The sequence below is a fragment of the Dendrobates tinctorius genome, unplaced genomic scaffold (assembly GCF_039654945.1).
Source record: "Dendrobates tinctorius isolate UK_male_01 unplaced genomic scaffold, ASM3965494v1 ptg000265l, whole genome shotgun sequence".
Taxonomy (NCBI): Eukaryota; Metazoa; Chordata; class Amphibia; order Anura; family Dendrobatidae; genus Dendrobates; species Dendrobates tinctorius.
In genome coordinates this window covers 8,227,894-8,248,035 of record NW_027361932.1, presented here as the reverse complement: position 1 = coordinate 8,248,035, position 20,142 = coordinate 8,227,894, and the positions used below count along the sequence as shown (strand labels likewise).

The following is a 20,142-nucleotide window of genomic DNA, read 5'->3' as shown; positions in this document are numbered from 1 at the left end:
TCAGCATTTTCTATATTTATAAGTCAAAACTAGGAGTGGAGAAATCAGAGGAAACGTATACAAACACATGCACTTCTGTATTTATCACCCTCTCCTGGTTTTGGCTTATAAATACTCAGGGAAAATACTCCAATACTTAAGGGTCAACACCTAACTTTAAATTCATTGTTAATACTTAGCAGTGTGATAAGGCTGGTGAAACTATCTCTAAGATTGCTAGTAACTGTCCTCAAATTTCCTATATAGGTATACAGTATAAGACTAGCGACAGTAGCGACTGGTAATTGTGAGATATTGGCCTACAATCGTCATGAGTAGCTGAATGTCAAAAACATTTCAGCAATTTTTTCCTACTGCCAAAATAACTACACATCGGATAGCGATAACACAAAAGTCTTTAAATGAGAGCTTGAAACAGAATCTGGGTTATTAGACCACATTCATATACAATTTCGTTAAATTTATTTTGGATGTTACTCTAAAGTCAATAGAAAAATGTTGTGTCTATAGATAGGAGAACCCAAACAGTAAAGTAAGGCGTCCGTACTGAACACCTACTGTTCAAGGCATGGACACCGAACATGTACTTCACCAGGAAGTCTGTGATATTGTTCACGTTTGGACCCCTGAACGGGTGTTAGTCACGCTGTCATGTGCGTGACAGCGCAGCAAACCCTGCTTCTGATCAGTGGTAAAATCATTACCGCTGGTAAGACAGCTGCGGTTCCCACGCTGTCAAATGAACCCGCAGCTGTGATCAGAGGTATAAAGGTGGAACCTGACCATACAGGTGTCCGCCCATCTCTAGCTGTGAACTCCATACACGCAGCAATTGTCTTTAGTTTGCAGGGCTTCTGGATTATTTTTTAAATGTAACATACTCGTTTCCGCTGTATGCTTCTTTACAGAATCAAAAATAAAAAATAAATGCATTATATTTTTACACGCATTTCAATATGTTGCAAAAGGTGTCATGACAACAGCTGCAACCTTTAAGGGAATCTGTCACCAGGTTTTTGCTACCTAATCTGAAAGCAGCATAGTGTAGAGAAAGACCCCGATTCCAGCGATGTATCAAACCTGGGTGCAGCAGTTGTGATACAATGAGTGTTTTTAGATGTAGCAGCGCCCAGAAAGCTGCCCCTGTCCACACCAGCTTCTGTATGTACACTGTCCATTCACAGTGTGGTGCGTGGCTGATCCAGGATGCACAACAGATGTAGTGTTAATGTCCTCCTGCAGTCACTCCAGTCCTGTAGTGTTAATCTCCTGCTGATAAAACACTGATTGTATTGAAACAGCAGCACACAGCCTAAAAAGTGACACATCGCTGAAATCAGTGTCTCAGCCCCTACTTCACACTGCCTTCAGATTACATAGTAAAAACCTGCTTACAAATTCCCTTTACCTGATTTAGGACAAAATCTTTTACTGAACTATTGAGATGGTCAATTGATCTTCATTTCTGTTTGTACATTGACAAAAGTATAAAGAAATGTAAAAAGTGACAGATGACGACATTTGCCCAACTTTTAATTTCAAATAAACGCATTTAGTGTAAATTATTAGAAACATTACACTACCGTTCAAAAGTTTGGGGTCACCCAGACAATTTTGTGTTTTCCATGAAAACTCATACTTTTATTAATCAAATGAGTTGCCAAATAAATTTAAAATCTAGTCCAGACATTGACAAGGTTAAAAAAATGAAAGATTTTTATTTGAAATAATAATTTTCTCCTTCCAACTTTGCTTTCGTCAAAGAATGCTCCTTTTACAGCATTGCAGACCTTTGGCATTCTAGCAGTTAATTTGCTGAGGTAATCTGGAGAAATTTCACCCCATGCTTCCAGAAGCCCCTCCCACAAGTTGGTTTGGCTTGATGGGCACTTTTTGCATACCATACTGTCAAGCTGCTCCCACAGCAGCTCAATGGGGTTGAGATCTGGTGACTGCACTGGCCACTCCATTACAGATAGAATACCAGCTGTCTGCTTCTTCCCTAAATAGTTCTTGCATAATTTGGAGGTGTGCTTTGGGTCATTGTCCTGTTGTAGGATGAAATTGGCTCCAATCAAGTGCTGTCCACAGGGTATGGCATTGCAAAATGGAGTGATAGCCTCTTCCTTATTCAAAAGCCCTTTTACCTTGTACAAATCTCCCACTTTACCAGCACCAAAGCCAACATCTGCAAGGAGTTTGTATGTTCTCCCCGTGTTTGCGTGGGTTTCCTCCGGGCACTCCGGTTTCCTCCCACATTCCAAAAAACATACTGATAGGGAATTTAGATTGTGAGCCCCATCAGGGACAGTGATGAAAATATGTGCAAACTGTAAAGCGCTGCGGAATATGTTAGCGCTATATAAAAATAAAGTATTATTATTATTATAACATATTGAACATATTGCATTACAAACCAGACGTTTTCAGCTAGAATAGTCATTTACCACATTAACAATGTAGAGTGTACAGTGCTGTGCAAATTAATAGAGACAAAGCATTTTTTTAAGTAAAATTGTAAGTTGGTTACCAGTCAGTGATTCAAACCAGTTTTAACTGGTTTGAACAGGTGTGAGTGCCTGTTCAAAGCAGTTAAAACTGGTTTGAATCACTGACTGGTAACCAACTTACGATTTTACTTAAAGGGAATCTGTCACCCCTTTTTTGAGATATCATATAATGATATCATTCAATTGTGTGTCACATAAGGATTCTTTTAGTACTTTTGCTTCCCCCTGACCCTGCACCTTTCATGCATAAATACCTTTTTTATATCGGTTCAGATGTATGTAAACTGCCGCTGTCCGGTCCGCTGGGCGGGACTCATTCAACTGCTCCCCCCCTCCCTGTCTTGCTCTACACAAGAAGAAATGCATAGAGCAAGACAGGGAGGGGGGAGCAGTTGAATAAGCCCCGCACAGAGGACCGGACAGCGGCAGTTTACATACATCTGTACCGATATAAAAAAGGTATTTATGCATGAAAGGTGCGGGGTCAGGGGGAAGCAGAGGTACTAAGAGAATCCTTATGTGACACACAATTGAATGATATCATTATATGATATCTCAAAAAAGGGGTGACAGATTCCCTTTAAAAAAAATGCTTTGTCCCAAATAATTTGCAAAGCACTGAATTTCTGAATCATTTAATGTTAGCTTCATTAGAAAAAACTGTGCTTTTCTTTCAAAAATAAGGAAATTTCTAAGCGACCCTAAACTTTTGAATGGTAGTATATATACAACATGTAAACATGACTCATTTCTGTGTAGCTGGACATACAGTTGTGGCCAAAAGTATTGACACCCCTGCAATTCTGTCAGATAATACTCAGTTTCTTCCTGAAAATGATTGCAAACACAAATTCTTTAGTATTATTATCTTCATTTAATTTGTCTTAAATGAAAAAACACAAAAGAGAATGAAGCAAAAAGCAAAACATTGATCATTTCACACAAAACTCCAAAAATGGGCCAGACAAAAGTATTGGCACCCTCAGCCTAATACTTTGTTGCACAACCTTTAGCCAAAATAACTGCGACCAACCGCTTCCGGTAACCATCAATGAGTTTCTTACAATGCTCTGCTGGAATTTTAGACCATTCTTCTTTGGCAAACTGCTCCAGGTCCCTGATATTTGAAGGGTGCGTTCTCCAAACTGCCATTTTTAGATCTCTCCACAGGTGTTCTATGGGATTCAGGTCTGGACTCATTGCTGGCCACCTTAGAAGTCTCCAGTGCATTCTCTCAAACCATTTTCTAGTGCTTTTTGAAGTGTGTTTTAGGTCATTGTCCTGCTGGACGACCCATGACCTCTGAGGGGGACCCAGCTTTCTCACATTGGGCCCTACATTATGCTGCAAAATTTGTTGGTAGTCTTCTGACTTCATAATGCCATGCACACGGTCAAGAAGTCCAGTGCCAGAGGCAGCAAAGCAACCCCAAAACATCAGGGAACCTCCACCATGTTTGACTGTAGGGACAGTGTTCTTTTCTTTGAATGCCTCTTTTTTTCTCCTGTAAACTCTATGTTGATGCCTTTGCCCAAAAAGCTCTACTTTTGTCTCATCTGACCAGAGAACATTCTTCCAAAAAGTTTTAGGCTTTTTTCAGGTAAGTTTTGGCATTTTTAGGTCTCGGGGTAAGAAGTGGGGTCTTCCTGGGTCTCCTACCATACAGTCCCTTTTCATTCAGACGCCGACGGATAGTATGGGTTGACACGGTTGTACCCTCGGACTGCAGGGCAGCTTGAACTTGTTTGGATGTTAGTCGAGGTTCTTTATCCAACTTCCGCACAATCTTGCGTTGACATCTCTTGTCAATTTTTCTTTTCTGTGCACATCTAGGGAGGTTAGCCACAGTGCCATGGGCTTTAAACTTCTTGATGACACTGCGCACGGTAGACACAGGAACATTCAGGTCTTTGGAGATGGACTTGTAGCCTTGAGATTGCTCATGCTTCTTCACAATTTGGGTGGCACGGTGGCTCAGTGGTTAGTGCTGCAGCCTTGCAGTGCTGGGGTCCTGGGTTCGAATCCCACCAATGACAAAATCTACAAGGAGTTTGTATGTTCTCCCCGTGTTTGCGTGGGTTTCCTCCGGGTACTCCGGTTTCCTCCCACATTCTAAAGGCATACTGACAAGGAATTTAGATTGTGAGCCCCATTGGGGACAGTGATGATAATGTGTGCAAATTGTAAAGCGCTGCGGAATATGTTAGCGCTATATAAAAATAAAGATTATTATTATTATTAATTTGGTTTCTCAAGTCCTCAGACAGTTCTTTGGTCTTTCTTTTCTCCATGCTCAATGTGGTACACACAAGGACACAGGACAGAGGTTGAGTCAACTTTAATCCATGTCAACTGGCTGCAAGTGTGATTTAGTTATTGCCAACACCTGTTAGGTGCCACAGGTAAGTTACAGGTGCTGTTAATTACACAAATTAGAGAAGCATCACATGATTTTTCGAGCAGTGCCAATACTTTTGTCCACCCTCTTTTTTTTTTTTTTTATGTTTGGTGTGGAATTATATCCAATTTGGCTTTAGGACAATTCTTTGTGTTTTTTTCATTTAACCCCTTCACTACCAAGGGTGGTTTGCACGTTAACTCCCGGGCCAATTTTTACAATTCTGACCACTGTCCCTTTATGACGTAATAACTCTGAAACGCTTCCATGGATCCCGGTGATTCTGACACTGTTTTCTTGTGACATATTGTACTTCATGTTAGTGGTAAAATTTCATTAATTCAAATAACTTGTGCTTATTTTGAAAAAAACAGAAATTTGGCAAAAATTTCGCAATTTTCCAACTTTGAATTTTTATGCCCTTAAATCACAGAGATATGGCACACAAAAAACTTGATAAGTAACATTTCCCACATATTTACTTTACATCAGCACAATTTTGGGACTAATATTTTATTTTGTTAGGAAGTTAGAAGGGTTAAAAGTTGACCAGCGATTTCTCATTTTTGCAACACCATTTTATTTTTACGGACCACATCACATTTGAAGCCACTTTGAGGGGTCTATATGATAGAAAATGCCCAAAAGTGACACCATTCTAAAAACTGCACCCCTCAAGGTGCTCAAAACCACATTCAAGAAGTTTATTAACCCTTCAGGTGCTTCACAGGAATTTTTTGAATATTAAAAAAAAAAAAAAAAAATGAACATTTAACTTTTTTTCCCCAAAAAAATATTTCAGGTTCAATTTTTTTTATTTTACCAACGGTAACAGGAGAAATTGGACTGCAAAAGTTATTGTGCAATTTCTCCTGAGTACGCCGATACCTGATATGTGGGGGGGGAACCACTGTTTCGCTGCATGGCAGAGCTCAGAAGGGAAGGAGCGCTGTTTGACTTTTTCAATGCAAAATTGGCTGGAATTCAGATCGGACGCCATGTCACGTTAGGAGAGCCTCTGATGTACCTAAACAGTGGAAAACCCCCCCAAGTGACCCCATTTTGGAGACTAGACCCCCCAAGGAACTTATCTAGATGTGTGGTGAGAACTTTGAACCCCCAAGGGCTTCACAGAAGTTTATAACGTACAGCCGTACAATTAAAAAAAATCATATTTTTTCCACAAACATGATCATTTAGTCCCCAATTTTTTTAATTTCCCAAGGGTACCAGGAGAAATTGGACCCCAAAAGTTGTGGTCCAATTTGTCCTGAGTACGCTGATACCTCATATGTGGGAGAAAACTACTGTATGGGCACACGTCGGGGCTCGGAAGGGAAAGAGTGACGTTTTGGAATGCAGACTTTGATGGAATGGTCTGCGGGTGTCATGTGCGTTTGGAGAGCCTCTGATGTACCTAAACTATTCAAACTCCCCACAAGTGACCCCATTTTGGAAACTAGACCCCCCACGGAACTTATCTAGATGTGTGGTGAGCACTTTGAACCCCTAAGTTCTTCACAGACGTTTATAACGCCCGGGCGTGAAAATAAAAAAATCATTTTTTTCCACAAAAATGATATTTTTGCCCCCAATTTTTTTATTTTCGTAAGGGCAACAAGAGAAATTGGACCCCAAAAGTTGTTTTGCAATTTGTGCTGAGTAGGCTGATACCCCATATATGGGAATAAAACACTGTTTGGGCACATGGCAGAGCTTGGAAGGGAAGGAGCACCATTTGACTTTTTCAACGCAAAATTGGCTGGGATTGAGATCAGATGCCATGTTGCGTTTGGAGAGCACCTGATGTGCCCAAACAGTGGAAAACCCCCAATTCTAACTCTAACCCTAACCCCAACACACCCCTAACCCTAACGGGAAAATGGAAATACATTTTTTAATTTTATTATTTTTCCCTAACTAAGGGGGTGATAATGGGGGGTTTGATTTACTATTTATGGCGGTTTTTATGTTTGGCAGCTGTCGCACGCTAAAAGACGCTTTTTATTGTAAAAATAGTTTTTGCATCACCACATATTGAGAGCTATAATTTTTCCATATTTTGACCCACCGAGTCATGTGAGGTCTTATTTTTTGCGAGACGAGTTGACGTTTTTATTGGTATCATTTTCAGGCACGTGACATCTTTTGATCGCTTTTTATTCCGATTTTTGGGACGCAGAATGAACAAAAACCAGCGTTTCATGAATTTCTTTTGGGGGGTGCGTTTTACACAGTTCTGCGTGCGGTAAAATTGATAAAGCGGTTTTATTCTTCGGGTCAGTATGGTTACAGCGATACCTCACTTATGTTGTTTTTTTGTGTTTTAGCGCTTTGATGCAATGAAAACAATTTTATATAAAAAATAATTATTTTTGCATCGCTTTATTCTGCGAGCTCTAACTTTTATTTTTTCGCTGATTATGCTGTGTGGCGGCTCGTTTTTTGCGGGACAAGATGACGTTTTCAGCGGTACCATGGATATTAATATGCGTCTTTTTGATCGTGCGTTGTTGCACTTTTTGTTTGGCAGTATGATAAATCATTCTTTTTTGCTTCGTTTTTTATTTTTATTTTTTAAGGGCTTTGCTAATGGGACAGTTTTATAGGGCGGGTCGTTACGGACGCGGTGATACCAAATATGTGCACTTTTACGGTATTTTTTTTTTTTCATTTCCAAAAAATGAATTTATTAGGGAATATTTTTTTTTTTTTTTTTAATTTATTTAGCAATTTTTTTTCAAATTATTTAACTTTTTTTTTTTTTTTTTTTTAACTTTATTAGGTTGTCCCAGGGGGGACATCACTGTCCTGTGACAGATTGCTGATCTGTCACATCACAGATCACTGTGACAGATCAGCGATCTGTCACAGGCATAGACGCAGACTTCCTCATGCCTGCGCTTTGCAGGCACTGAGGAAGTCAGCTCCCTGCAGGCCCCCGAAGGTCCCCGTCGCCATCTTGGACTCGGGGACCTGCAGGGATGGAGCCCCCCCCGCAGCAGCTTTGCACATTGCGCTGCTGTGGGGGGCTCAGGGAAGCACAGAGGGAGCCCCCTCCCTGCCGATGCTTCCCTTTAACCCCCAGGTACACCGCGATCGTGTTTGATCGCGGTGTGCAAGGGGTTAACATGTCGGGGGCGGTCCGTGACCACCCCTGACACATTGTGCCGGGTGTCAGCTGTGATAATCAGCTGACACCCGGCCGCAATCACCACGTGAGCGCCGCTGATCGTACTAGACGAACTATTCCGTCCTTGGGACTTAGGTCCCAGGTCACATGGACGGAATAGTACGTCCATTATAGGAAAGGGGTTAAGACAAATAAATGAAGATAATAACAAAGAATTTGTGCTTGCAATCATTTTCAGGAAGAAACTGAGTATTATCTGACAGAATTGCAGGTGTGTCAATACTTTTGGCCACAACTGTAAAATATACATTAGTGTAAGTGTGGGGTCTCATTAATTTTCCCTTTAGAGCTATGACTTGCCTGTTTCCAGCCATGAATATTCACAAACACGGGGTGGGACATGGTGCTCCAAAATAATATACGGAAGAATGCAACAATGCTAAAAAGAGGAAAAGGCCGAGAATTGTTTGTTTTCTTACGCGTCTGGGAGGAATGCCATTTTCACCCAGTCTCCCGGGCCCTCCCTAAGAAATTACAGACTACAGTTTTCATTTTACTATATAAAAAGGCAAGGGATGGCAGAAGCTTGTCAGATATCTGGTAGTGACAGTCACACACTACAGATACTAAAACTATGACAAAGAATGATATGGCCGTCACACTGATCCCATCCGGCAACATATGTAGCACCAAATTCATCATCTTGCAGAAACTATTTTCAGCAAGAGTCCAAATAAAATACTGTAAATCAAATATAATCAGTTAGCTTTTTGTAAGCCTGCATTTAGGTTTGTAGTTAACAGCAAGATATTCTCCAACTGAGGAACAGAGAAATGACAAAGGCTTCTAATTTGGAAGATTTACGCTTCTTGCTTATTTATTTGCCCTAAAGCTATGATGGATGTGTGTTGGAAACTGGTAGTGAAGAAATCAATTGTATAGGTTTACATGTGAAGGGTTAAATAGAAGCAAACAGGAGAAGGAAAGTGACATCAACCCTTTCCTGCTAAGGCCTGTTTCACACTTCCGTTTTTGTGTCCGCCAAACGGATCCGTTTCCGTTTTTTTGACGGAAACTGATGCAAACGGATCCGTTTTTAAAAAACCGGATCCGTTTTTTTGACGGATCCGCGGTAACCACTAATGGAAGTCTATGGGACAAAAAAAACGGATCCTGCAAAAAAATGGCGGATCCGTTTTTTTACGGAAACCAACGGATTTTGACGGATTTGAAAAAACGGAAGTGTGAAACAGGCCTAAGACGAATTTTAGAGTTTTAGTTTTTATCTCCCCTTTTACCAAAATCATTTTTTGTTTAGGTTTCAGTCTACATAGACACATTAAGCATGTTTTTTGTGAGACAAGTTGTACTTTTGAATACTACCATTCATTTTTCCCCATACAATGTACTGAAAACAGGAAATACATTTTAGTGGTTAAGTTTCAAAAAAAATAAAAAACTATGGTAATTTTTGCCAATGTTTTCTGTGTTTTTTTTTTTTTTACGGTATTCAATCTTCAGTAAAAGTGCCAAGCAGCATACTTCACAAAGTCAGTACGAGATACTGTAAACATATCCATTTTTCAGTTGTGAAAAAAAATTCAGAAATCTTTAATGTTTAGATTTTTTCAGTTGAAAGAACTGTGCGGTATTTTTTTTATTTTGCAGGGAGAGCAGACATATTTTATGTTAGCAACTACCTGCCTGTCAGTTCTCAACCCCAAGAGAACATACCGTAATAAAATAGTTCCCGATAACCCATTTATGAGCAGGGCCTAAGACCTTCTGTACATGGCCACAAAACACCTTGTTCTTTTGCTTCTAAAAGCTTATTCACACACCTGTGTCTTTGTAATATTCGAATACCATCACTATTTATAAGCAAAACCAAGGAGCAACTTCAGTCCACAGAACAGGTGTGAATATTTCATGGATTGTTTTTCTCTCTATCATGCACAGTAACCTACAGACAGTGTCAGGTCAGTGCGGTTAAACTGATTACAATGATACATTGGTTGATGAAATAGGTCTTGAGGTTGTTGTTTAACCCCTTAATGACAGCCAATACGTCTTTTAACTGACCTGAGATCTAAGAGAATAGCCCCCCCATACAGATAACAATCTAGCAGCTGTCAACTGTGCACTATAGCTGACAACTTGCTGAATCAGCCATGGTCAGTGTTGGCACTGTCCATATCTGTTTAACCCCTTAGTTGCTGCTGTCAAAAGTGACTACATCAAATAAATGGTTAATAGATTGTGGGGGGGGGGTTTCGCTTTAATCTAATTGACACACCGAGACCATGATTGTGTGGTTCTGATATTTGCCAAATAGCGGCCTTAGACTCTCCCGGTTATAGCGGTCAGTTCAGAAGTTAGCGACATTTAGGCGGTAAACAAACACTTTTTCATTCCTGCTGTACTACTATGTCAGGGGGTACGGTTTTTAAAATGGTATCACGTTTGGGGGTCCTATATATTGGAAAACCCCAAAGTGACTTCAAACCTGGATAGGTCCCTAAAAAAAATAAATTGTTAATTTCCTTGAAAAAATGAAAAATTACTGCTACATTTTTAAACCTCCTAAAAGGCTAACAAAATAAATTAGCGTTTTAAAAATGGTGCTGATGTAAAGCCGACATGTGGGAACTGTTAATTATTAATGTTTTCTGTGGTATGACTATCTGGATTAAATGGATAATCATTCAAAGTTTGAAAATCGCATTTTTTTTTACATTTTTGTCAAGTTTCTGATATTTTTTTTTTATAAATAAACACAAAAACATATCAACCTAAATTTACTATTATCATAAATTATAATGTGCCACGAAAAAACATTCTCAAAATTAATGGGATTTGTTGAAGCATTCCAGAGTTATTGCCCCATAAAGTGACATTGGTCGGAATTTAAAAAAACTGGCCCCGTCACTAAGGGGTTAACCTTTATTTTCAGTTTTTAGTTAGTGATATGGATATGCTCGGTGCATTGGGGCATCCTGTGGGGTCTTCATGTGGTGCTATTAATAATGGAGACTGCTGACAGGTCACTGATCGCTCACTGACCACTGAATTTTGCACTGTACAGCCTCCTGCCTTTAAGGGAACCTGTCACTAGCAAAAATGCTATTAACCTGAAGATATGGGCTTAGTCTGCAGGTTAATAGCGTTACTAACCTGGCCGGTACCTGCACCTAGCTGACTGCTGCGGGGAGAAAATGAACATCATTCTCCCCAGCACTGTCCCGGTTTCAGTCATGATGTTGGCGCCAGTTCAGTCACTGCTCTTGAACTACAGAGTGGCTGCTGTAAACGCGCCCCCAGCCCTGACTGACACAAGCGGTACATTGGGGTCGGCTGTCAGTCAGGGACAGGGGGTGCAGTTACAGCAGCCGCTCTATTTTCTCAGAGTAATGACTGAAACAGTGACCCCATGATTGAAAGCGAATGCTGCCAGAGAGAATAAAGTTCATTTTCTCCCCGCAGTGTTCGGCTACTTGCAGGCGCTGAGCAGGTTAGTAACGCTACTAACCTGCAAATTAACCCAATATCTCCAGGTTAATAGCATTTTTGTTGGTAACAGGTTCCCTTTAACCAGTCCTTACTAAGAAATGACAAATGAATTAAAAAATAATACCTCTTTAGGCTATGATCCCAAATGGCATTTTTGACTGCTCTGTTGGCAGTAAAGAAGCTGCGGAAAAAAGCAGGTTTTGTTTGATTTTTCTTGCATTTTTTGCTGTGTTTTTGTCATGCTACATTTTTCTTTTGTGCACGCTGATAAAGTTTAGTGACAAAAAAAAATCATTCTACTTTATAATGTTTTGGCACAAAAAATGCAGCAAAGGTTTTTTTCAGCGTTTTTTCACTACCCATTACATTCAAAGGGTGCAAAAAAATAAGCAAAGAATAGCAAATATACTGAGAACAAAAACAAAAAAATACCAAGGTGTGTGAATGAGATTTCTGAAATTTCAGACTCTAAAGTGCAGCTGATGTTTGCATAAAAGCATTACAAAAACGCACCTAAAATGCCACATGTGAACATACCCTAAGGCTGGATTCACACGTAGCTTGTCTGATGTAAAAGCACTTTTTTTTCAAAGCAAATGTTCTGGGTATGCATTTTATACATAGTACTTAAAGTACTTACTCGTTAAATTGAATATACGTTTAGAACTCATGATTTTTTTAAAGTTATTTTATATGTGAACATCTCTTTCGAGTCCAAGGGTTCAATTGCCTATACTGTACAAATCAAGAATTTCCTAATGATACATTCTCAATTTTAGGCCAGGGTCACACTTGCGAGAAACTCGGACGAGTCTCGCGTCTTAATACCAGGCACTGCCGCTGGCACTCGAGAGCAGAGCGTTCAGCTGCAAGTAGTTCTATGCAGCCGCAAGCTCCGATCCGAGTGCCGGCGGCAGTGCCTGGTATTAAGACGCGAGACTCGTCCAAGTTTCTCGCAAGTCTGACCCCGGCCTTAAAGGAATCACAGGATCTAGGTGAAATGCAGTACGTACCAACCAGAAGACTAAGCCACACATGCACCTTAGATGGCTGTGAGTCGATCGATAGATGACTGCCGAACTATCTCGCCTAACTCTCCCATAAACAGGAGCGCCCACTCCACCGAGAGCTACTACCAAACATCTCTTGTTTTTGTTTTAACTTATGAAACGGGACAAGATGGATCCTTCACTCAATCTTCCGTCCCAGGCCCCCATAAATAGACTGTTGGCCGAACCTATCAATATCTGCGGGAATGGCTAGCGCTAGTCTGTGTATGGAGGGGGAGGAGGCGCTTAAGAAAAAGTTCATCCTTCTCTTGTTAATATTTGATTAATAGTTACAGAAGTAAGCAAACAAAAGATTTTTGATCAGAAAATAAAAAGGTAGTGATGAGCAATGTTCAAGTCCACGTGGCTGCATGATTTGCTATTGTTAGACAGCCTCAACACATGTAGGCATTGCGTAACAAACTGGCAACTCCCATGTGTTCAAGCTGTCTAACGGTACCGTTACACTTAGCGATGCACCAACGATCCCGATAACGATATGGATCGCTGGTGCATCGCTAAGTGGTCGCTAGTGAGCTGCCAAACAGGCAGATCTCACCAGCGACATAGCAGGGGTCGGGGGTCGCTACTTACCTGTCAGACGAGGCGATCCACCCGCCCGCCTCCACGCGTCGCTCGTTGGCGCCTCAAGAAGCACAGCAGGAAGTGGCCGACGAGAAACGGCCCAGGACATTCTCGCGCGATCAGCGATGGACAGTGAGGGAGCCAGTCGGAGGTAAGTATCATACATACACAGCGATATCGCTAGCAATATCGCTACAACGTCACAAAACCAGTGACCAGATATCGCTATGTGTAACGGGCCCTTAATAGGTGCAAATCATGCAGCCACATGGACTTGAACATACGGTAATTTACGAGCACTCCCAGATGCTCGTATAGCACCTGGGCATGCTCGGATAAGACATTATCCGAGCACCTTCGCTCATCACTAATAAAAAAAACAAAAAAAAAAACAGATAGACTGCGATTTGAAAAAGGGGCAATCATTACACATACCTGTTATGAGCTCTCTCACTTCCATGTCATTGGTTTTCCTCAAAAGTCGAATTAAAGCAGGAATTCCATCACAGTTCTTAATTGACACTTTGTTTTCATTATCTTTTCCATATGAAATGTTACGAAGGGCTCCGCAGGCTTTTCTGTGGACTTCGGGCTTTGGGTGGTCTAATAAGCCCACGAGAATGGGAATTCCTTTGAGATGTCTTACCTCTTTCTTTATTTTATCATTTTCATAACACAAGTGCTGCAGATAAGCAGCTGCATTGGACTTGACTGGGTCAATTGGATGATTGAGCATTGCAATGACCTCAGGAAGATCAGGATCTCGCCATCGAGGATCTTTGCGGATGCTGTCGATGGAAGGTGAACGTTTTCCCAATCGGTCTATGCTGGCCAGGCTTCCCCTTTCAGGCTGAGCCAGTGGTGCAGCATAGCCACCGTGAAGGTAGGGAATTCGCTCTTCAATCAGTTCCGACTCCAGGGGGTCATCATAAGCCCTGAGGGTAGAAGTTAGAAATATTTATATGTATGCTTATTTGACATGTTGTACTACAAAAAAAATGCAAACATTACCTATGTCACACGGAATACAGAACCAGGTGAATTGTAGAAGATATGATCAAGTTAATGAATATAAGGAAGTTAAATATGTCAGCACCAAGTCAAATAATGCTTTAACACTTAAAGGGGTTTTCCCATGAACAAAGTTAATTTTAAATCAATAGATCTTGGAATAATAATTTCCACAACTGGATGTGTTTAAAGCGAACCTGTCAGCTGTTTTGGCTGCTATAAGATGCGGCCACTGCCTTTCAGGGCTTATCTACAACATTCTATAATGCTGCAGATAAGACCCTGGTCTGACCTTAAAGATAGAAAAAAAAATAACTTATTATACTCACCTGGGGAAGGGGGCAGTCTGGTCCGATGGGTGCCGCAAGTCCGAGCCCGGCACCTCCCATCTTTTTGCCACGCCGCCCTATTGCTTGCTTCATCGCTCCCCGGCATCACGCTCCTGCGCAGGCGTACTTATCTGCCCTGTTGAGTGCAGAGTAAAGTACTGCAGTGCACAGGCGCCAGGAAAGGTCAGAGGCCCAGCGCCTGCGCACTGCAGTACTTTGCTCTGCCCTCAACAGGGCAGAAGCACACCTGCGCAGGAGCGCGATGCCGGGGAGCAATTAAGCAAGCAGGAGGGAGGCGTCGCAAAAAGATGGGAGGCGCCGGACCCGGACCTGCGACACCCATCAGACCGGCCCGCATTGGACCGCCCTCCACGGGTGAGTATAATAAAAGTTATTTCTCTTATCTTTCAGATCGGACCACGGGCATTATAGAATGCTGTAGATAAGCCTTGAAAGGTGGTGCCCGTATGTTATAGCGGCCATAACAGGTGACAAGTTCTCTTTAAATAAAAATGTTCCTGTGCTGAGATAATCTTCTAAATGTGCCCCTGCTGTGTACTGTGTAATGGCCGTGTATGACCATATAAAAACATGGTCTGATCATACCACAGCTACTGGGCAGGGGAGGAAGGAAAAGAGTATACAGACATTACAGCACGGGATCGTGGCTGATTCTTTGTGAGTCCAAAAATTTCCCAAATATTTAAACAATATTTTACCTCAGAGAAAGAATTATCTGCGATCCAGTGCTGTAATATCTGCATACTCTCTTGCCGCCCCCCTGCCCAGGAACTGTGGTATGATCAGACCATGTTCATGTATGATGAGACACAGCCATTACACAGGACACAGCAGGGGCACATTTATAAGATTATTTCAGCACAGGAACATTTTTTTTTTTTTTTTAAACACATCCAATTGTGGAAATTATTATTCTTCCAAATGCAATGATTAAAATCAACCTTAAAATTAACGTTGTTCATGTGAAAAAACCCTTTAAAGGATTCAAAATCTGTTAGATACATATTGTATGGGTCTATGATAAAAGCCCAGTTTTTCCCCTGCCAACATTTCAGACTACGACATTAAGAACACTGTATGCAATTCGCAAATAAGTTCTCAATTAATTGGAAATTGGTAATATAGAGACGGAGGCCACTGTGTTACTGTCAAGTTAAATTGACCCTGTAAGCACAATTTTGTAATGTAAAGACACAGCGGTAATAGAGATGTAATACTGACTCCATTGATGCCTTTCGTGAACAAATTCGTTTAGTGGTTCTTCTGTAATTACCATTTCAAGTTTTCAGTAATTAGATTTCGGTGCACAGGGGCCGAACTGTACACTGGGTCTTCTCCCGATAAAATTTCCCAGCCCCTCCACCCTGAATTATGCCCCTGGATTGACAGGTCAGTGCTGAGATTTCAAACAGAGGAAGCAGGTCATTTAGAGACCGGAGGTAGGAAAAGAGGCCGGGGAAGAAAAGAAAAGTGTATAGTCCAGCCTCTGTGCACCGAAATCTAATTAGCAGATAACTTCAAATGGTGATTGCAGAAGAACAAAGCAACTTTCTTCACCAAAGGTAATCTGTATTATGGACTTTACTTTGCATTACAAAATTGTGCCAACAGGTTGTCTTTAACATGGTTGGGGTATAAAGCCCCCGTTACACACTGCGATATCGCTAGCAATATCGCTGTAAAGTCACCGATTTTGTGACGTTGCAGCGATATTACTAGCGATATCGCTGCATGTGATACTTACCTCCGACCGGCTCCCCCGCTGGTAATCGCTGATCGCGCGAGAAGCTGCTGGACCATTCCTCGTCGGTCACTTCCTGCTGTGACGACGAGCAGCGCGTGGAGCCGGGCGGGAGGACGCAGCATCGCCGCGTCTGACAGGTAAGTAGCGATCCCCGTCCCCAGCGATGTCGCTGGTGAGATCTGCCTGAGTGGCAGCTCACTAGCGACCACCTAGCGATGCACCAGCGATCCTGACTGCGTCATATCGCTGGTCGGGATCGCTGGTGCATCGCTAGGTGTAACGGTACCCTAAGAGTGAGTAGCAAGGGCACCAGTAGGTCTATAACAAGGTCATCAATCAATTTATATTTATTATAACTTACTATAATAATGTGACCAAGCAGAGCAGACTAAAGTAAAGGTGCGGGACAGTCAGTGCAAAATTTTAATAAAGAGGGGGAGCGAGGGAAAAAAAACAACCAATAAACATCCTAATAAAATACTATCAAGTAATCTTTATTATACACAAATTATAGCAAATGGTAACAGCTGGGTAAAAGAGTGATGTATAGTATCAAAAACACAGACATCATTCTTTTACCCAGCTGTTACCATTTGCTATTATTTGTGTATAATAAAGATTACTTGATATTATTTTATTGGGATGTTTATTGGTCGTTTTTTCCCTCTCCCCCCAATTTATTATGGTTGGGGTATGAATAGACCTTCTGATAAAATGAAGTATACCTATGAATGCCAAAAATATACTCTTGTGAATGAAGCCCAGTCGATCTATTTGGAATATGTGCCATGAGCACTAGCAACACGCTGTAAAAATCATCCAGTTTCTGGCATTTCAACCATATAGAAATAGCACAAATAAATTGTATTATTGCAAGGTTGAAGAGAAGGAAAATTAAAAAAAAGTCTCAATTAAAAAGATGATTCTAGGAGATTTTGCATATAAAGAAAATAAAAAAAAAAAAAATCACATCCTGACCCACTAAAATGTTTCTCATTAATTTTAAAATGTCAGAGCAGTATTTAGACCACAGTCTGAGGGAACCCATTGCTGACAACTGGTAAGGTACTGGAAGAGGTGATAAATTGTTATGTAAAACATTTCACTAATAAGAACCTACACACAATCTCACTGTACTTCTCTCGGCTGAAATCATGTGCATATTTTATTACCCGAAATTCCTACATTGTTCTACATGTGGTGCAAGTCAGATGATGCATGGAAAAAAGGTCTCTCTCGTATCATCGAGCACATAGAAAAGAAGCTGCTGATATCAGCCGATCCCTGTAGAGCCAAAAACAGCTTAATCAGATACACAGGGCAAAAGACAAAGCCAGAAGGTAGGCCCGAACTTCAGCAACTGAAAATACCAGATAAATGTCTTTCAGGTAGAAGGGGTTAAAATAATCATCAGCTTATCTTCCCTTTGATTAAAAAAAATTACCATAGAGGAAAAACATGTAGTAGTTGGAGTGTATTGTAGTTTTCTGGTCCAATCAAACATCACATTATTCTTTCAAAATAATATATAATAATAATAATAATAATAATAATAATAATAAATATAATTATAATAAATTTATAATTATATAAATATAATTTTATACAGACTACAGTTTACTGTTTTACTACATTTAAAAACAGTAAATATTGGTTTATGTTGCCATATTTTGGGACCCATAACTTTTATTTTTCTGTTGATAGGTGTGTGAGGGCTTGTTTCTCCCCAAGCTTGCCAGAGTTTATCCAATGATTGATAGATTTGACATTGGACACCTCCCTCTGTTTGGTGCGGGCTGCGGCGATGAGCCCGCACCTTTTCCGGCCAATGACCGCTGATCTGATCAGCTGTCATGTGCCCCTAACAGCAGCGGCTGTTAACATGTTAAATGCAGCTGTCAAACTCTGGCAGGAAGCGCATGATTAACCCCACCAATTGGTGCCCGTGTCACATGACCATGGGTCGCCGATGGGTTGGCATTACAAACCAGGGTGTGCAGGAGACCCCTGTGGTTGTCATTTTTGGATTGCTATCGTTGGCGCACATAGCAAGTGAGCATTTCTGCTACATAGAGCTGCAGCCCTGCTCTATGTAGCACAAGCAATCGGATCATCGTAGCTTCTAGTCTCCCATGGAGACTATTGAAGTAAAAATAATATATATTTTTAAAAATATAAAAAGTTCAAATCACCTCCCATTCGCCCCATTTAAAACAAAACAATTAAAAAAAGAATACACATTTAGAATCGTCACATTCCAAAATCGCCCAAACTATCAATATATAAAAAGAATTAATCCGATCGGTAAACAGAGCTGCGGGCAAAAAAAAGTTAACGCCAGAATTAAGGTTTTTTTGGTCACTGCAACAATGCAATAAAATGCAATAACAGGCGATCAAAAGATCGTATCTACACTAAAATGGTATCAATAAAATCGTCAGATCGTCACGCAAAGAATAGACCCTTATCCAGATCTCGGAAAATGGCAAAAAAAAAAAAAATTGGGGGGGGTGGGGGATTTATTTTCCCCACCACTTAATTAAATAAGAACCTAGACCTGTTTGGTGTCTATGAACTCGTAATGACCTGGATAATAGCAGGTCATTTTTTGCATTACTGGACATTGCAAAAAAAAAAAAAAAATTCCATAAAATAATTGTGGAATTGCACTTTTTTTTGCAATTTCACCGTACTTTGAATTTCTTTCCCGGTTTCCTGTACACGTTATGGTAAAATCAATAGTGCCGTTCAAACGTACAACTCGACCTGCAAAAAACAAGTCCTCACATGGCCATATTGATGACAAAATAACACAAAGTTATGGTTCTGGGAAAAAGGGGAGCAACAAATGGAAACGCAAAAACGGAAACACCCCTGGTCCTTAAGGGGTTAATACTATTTTTGAGGTACAGATTACTTTTCATTTTGCTTATATCTTTTTATTTTATATCATTCACGGTGGATGCAAAATTTTGCAATATTTCAGAAAGTTACAAATACATCAATACCAATTATTTTTATGTAATAGAATGAATTAAAACTAGTGGGCTTTTTTTTTTTTTATTATATTTTCTAAAAAACTAAATAAATGATTACATAAAAATAAAGCAAAAACTAAATGGAAGGCAGTGAGAGCTAGTGTGTGTGCGTTACACAGGGAAGCTCTTCACTTGCATGTTGTCAGGGGGAACCAGTCATTTATTCGCCATTTCCCATATTGCTTTCTCTCAAACTTCTCAACCTTAGATGATAATGATGAACATGAGTCTTCCAATATTATAGGTGGTTTAAGAACTTAGACAATAAAACCATAAGAAAACAAAATACCTCTGAGCTATCGACTAGTTTCAGGTTTCCCTTTAGGCCTCTTTCACACATCAGTTTTTCGCCATCAGGCGCGATCCGGCTTTTTTCTGTAAAACCGGATCCGGCGAAATGCAATGCCGGATCCAGTTTTTCCCCATTGACTTGCATTAGCGCCGGATCGCGCCAGATGGCATTGCGTTTCATCCGTTTTTTGCCGGATCCGGCTACTTGTCTCATTCCGGCGTCTGGAAAAACCGGCTACTGTAACGTTTTTTGTCTCCGGCAAAAAAGCCGGAAGCGCCGGATCCGACGCTTCCGGCTTTTTGCCACAATGAAAGTCTATGGGCGCCGGAATGCGCCGGATCCAGGAAAAGACGGATCCAGCCACCGGATCCGTTTTTTTAAGTCTGCGCATGCTCAGATCCAATTGGCCAGCCCCCAGGAAACAGATATAACCTGCAAGACGGATCCGGCAGAAAAACGGATCCGTTTCAACAGTTCTCCAAAATTTATGCCGGATCCGTTTTTTCTAAAAATAGCCGGATC

At 40.8% G+C, this 20,142-nt stretch overlaps 1 protein-coding gene and 1 long non-coding RNA gene across 13 annotated transcripts in view; both read right to left on the bottom strand.

The window, feature by feature from the left end:
• ARVCF (ARVCF delta catenin family member) overlaps window positions 1–20,142 on the bottom strand; it is a 281,584-nt gene that overhangs the window by 79,176 nt on the left and 182,266 nt on the right. For all 12 annotated transcript variants that reach the window (XM_073559056.1, XM_073559058.1, XM_073559057.1 and 9 more), the window contains one exon: window positions 13,621–14,120. In XM_073559056.1, coding sequence (XP_073415157.1) covers window positions 13,621–14,120 — 500 coding nt within the window. The remainder of the gene's footprint in view (window positions 1–13,620; window positions 14,121–20,142) is intronic.
• LOC141069481 (uncharacterized) lies at window positions 3,016–12,386 on the bottom strand. Its single transcript, XR_012226581.1, has 2 exons — window positions 9,304–12,386; window positions 3,016–9,054 (listed from the first exon to the last, which is right to left on the bottom strand). It is a non-coding gene; the product is annotated as an uncharacterized lncRNA (long non-coding RNA).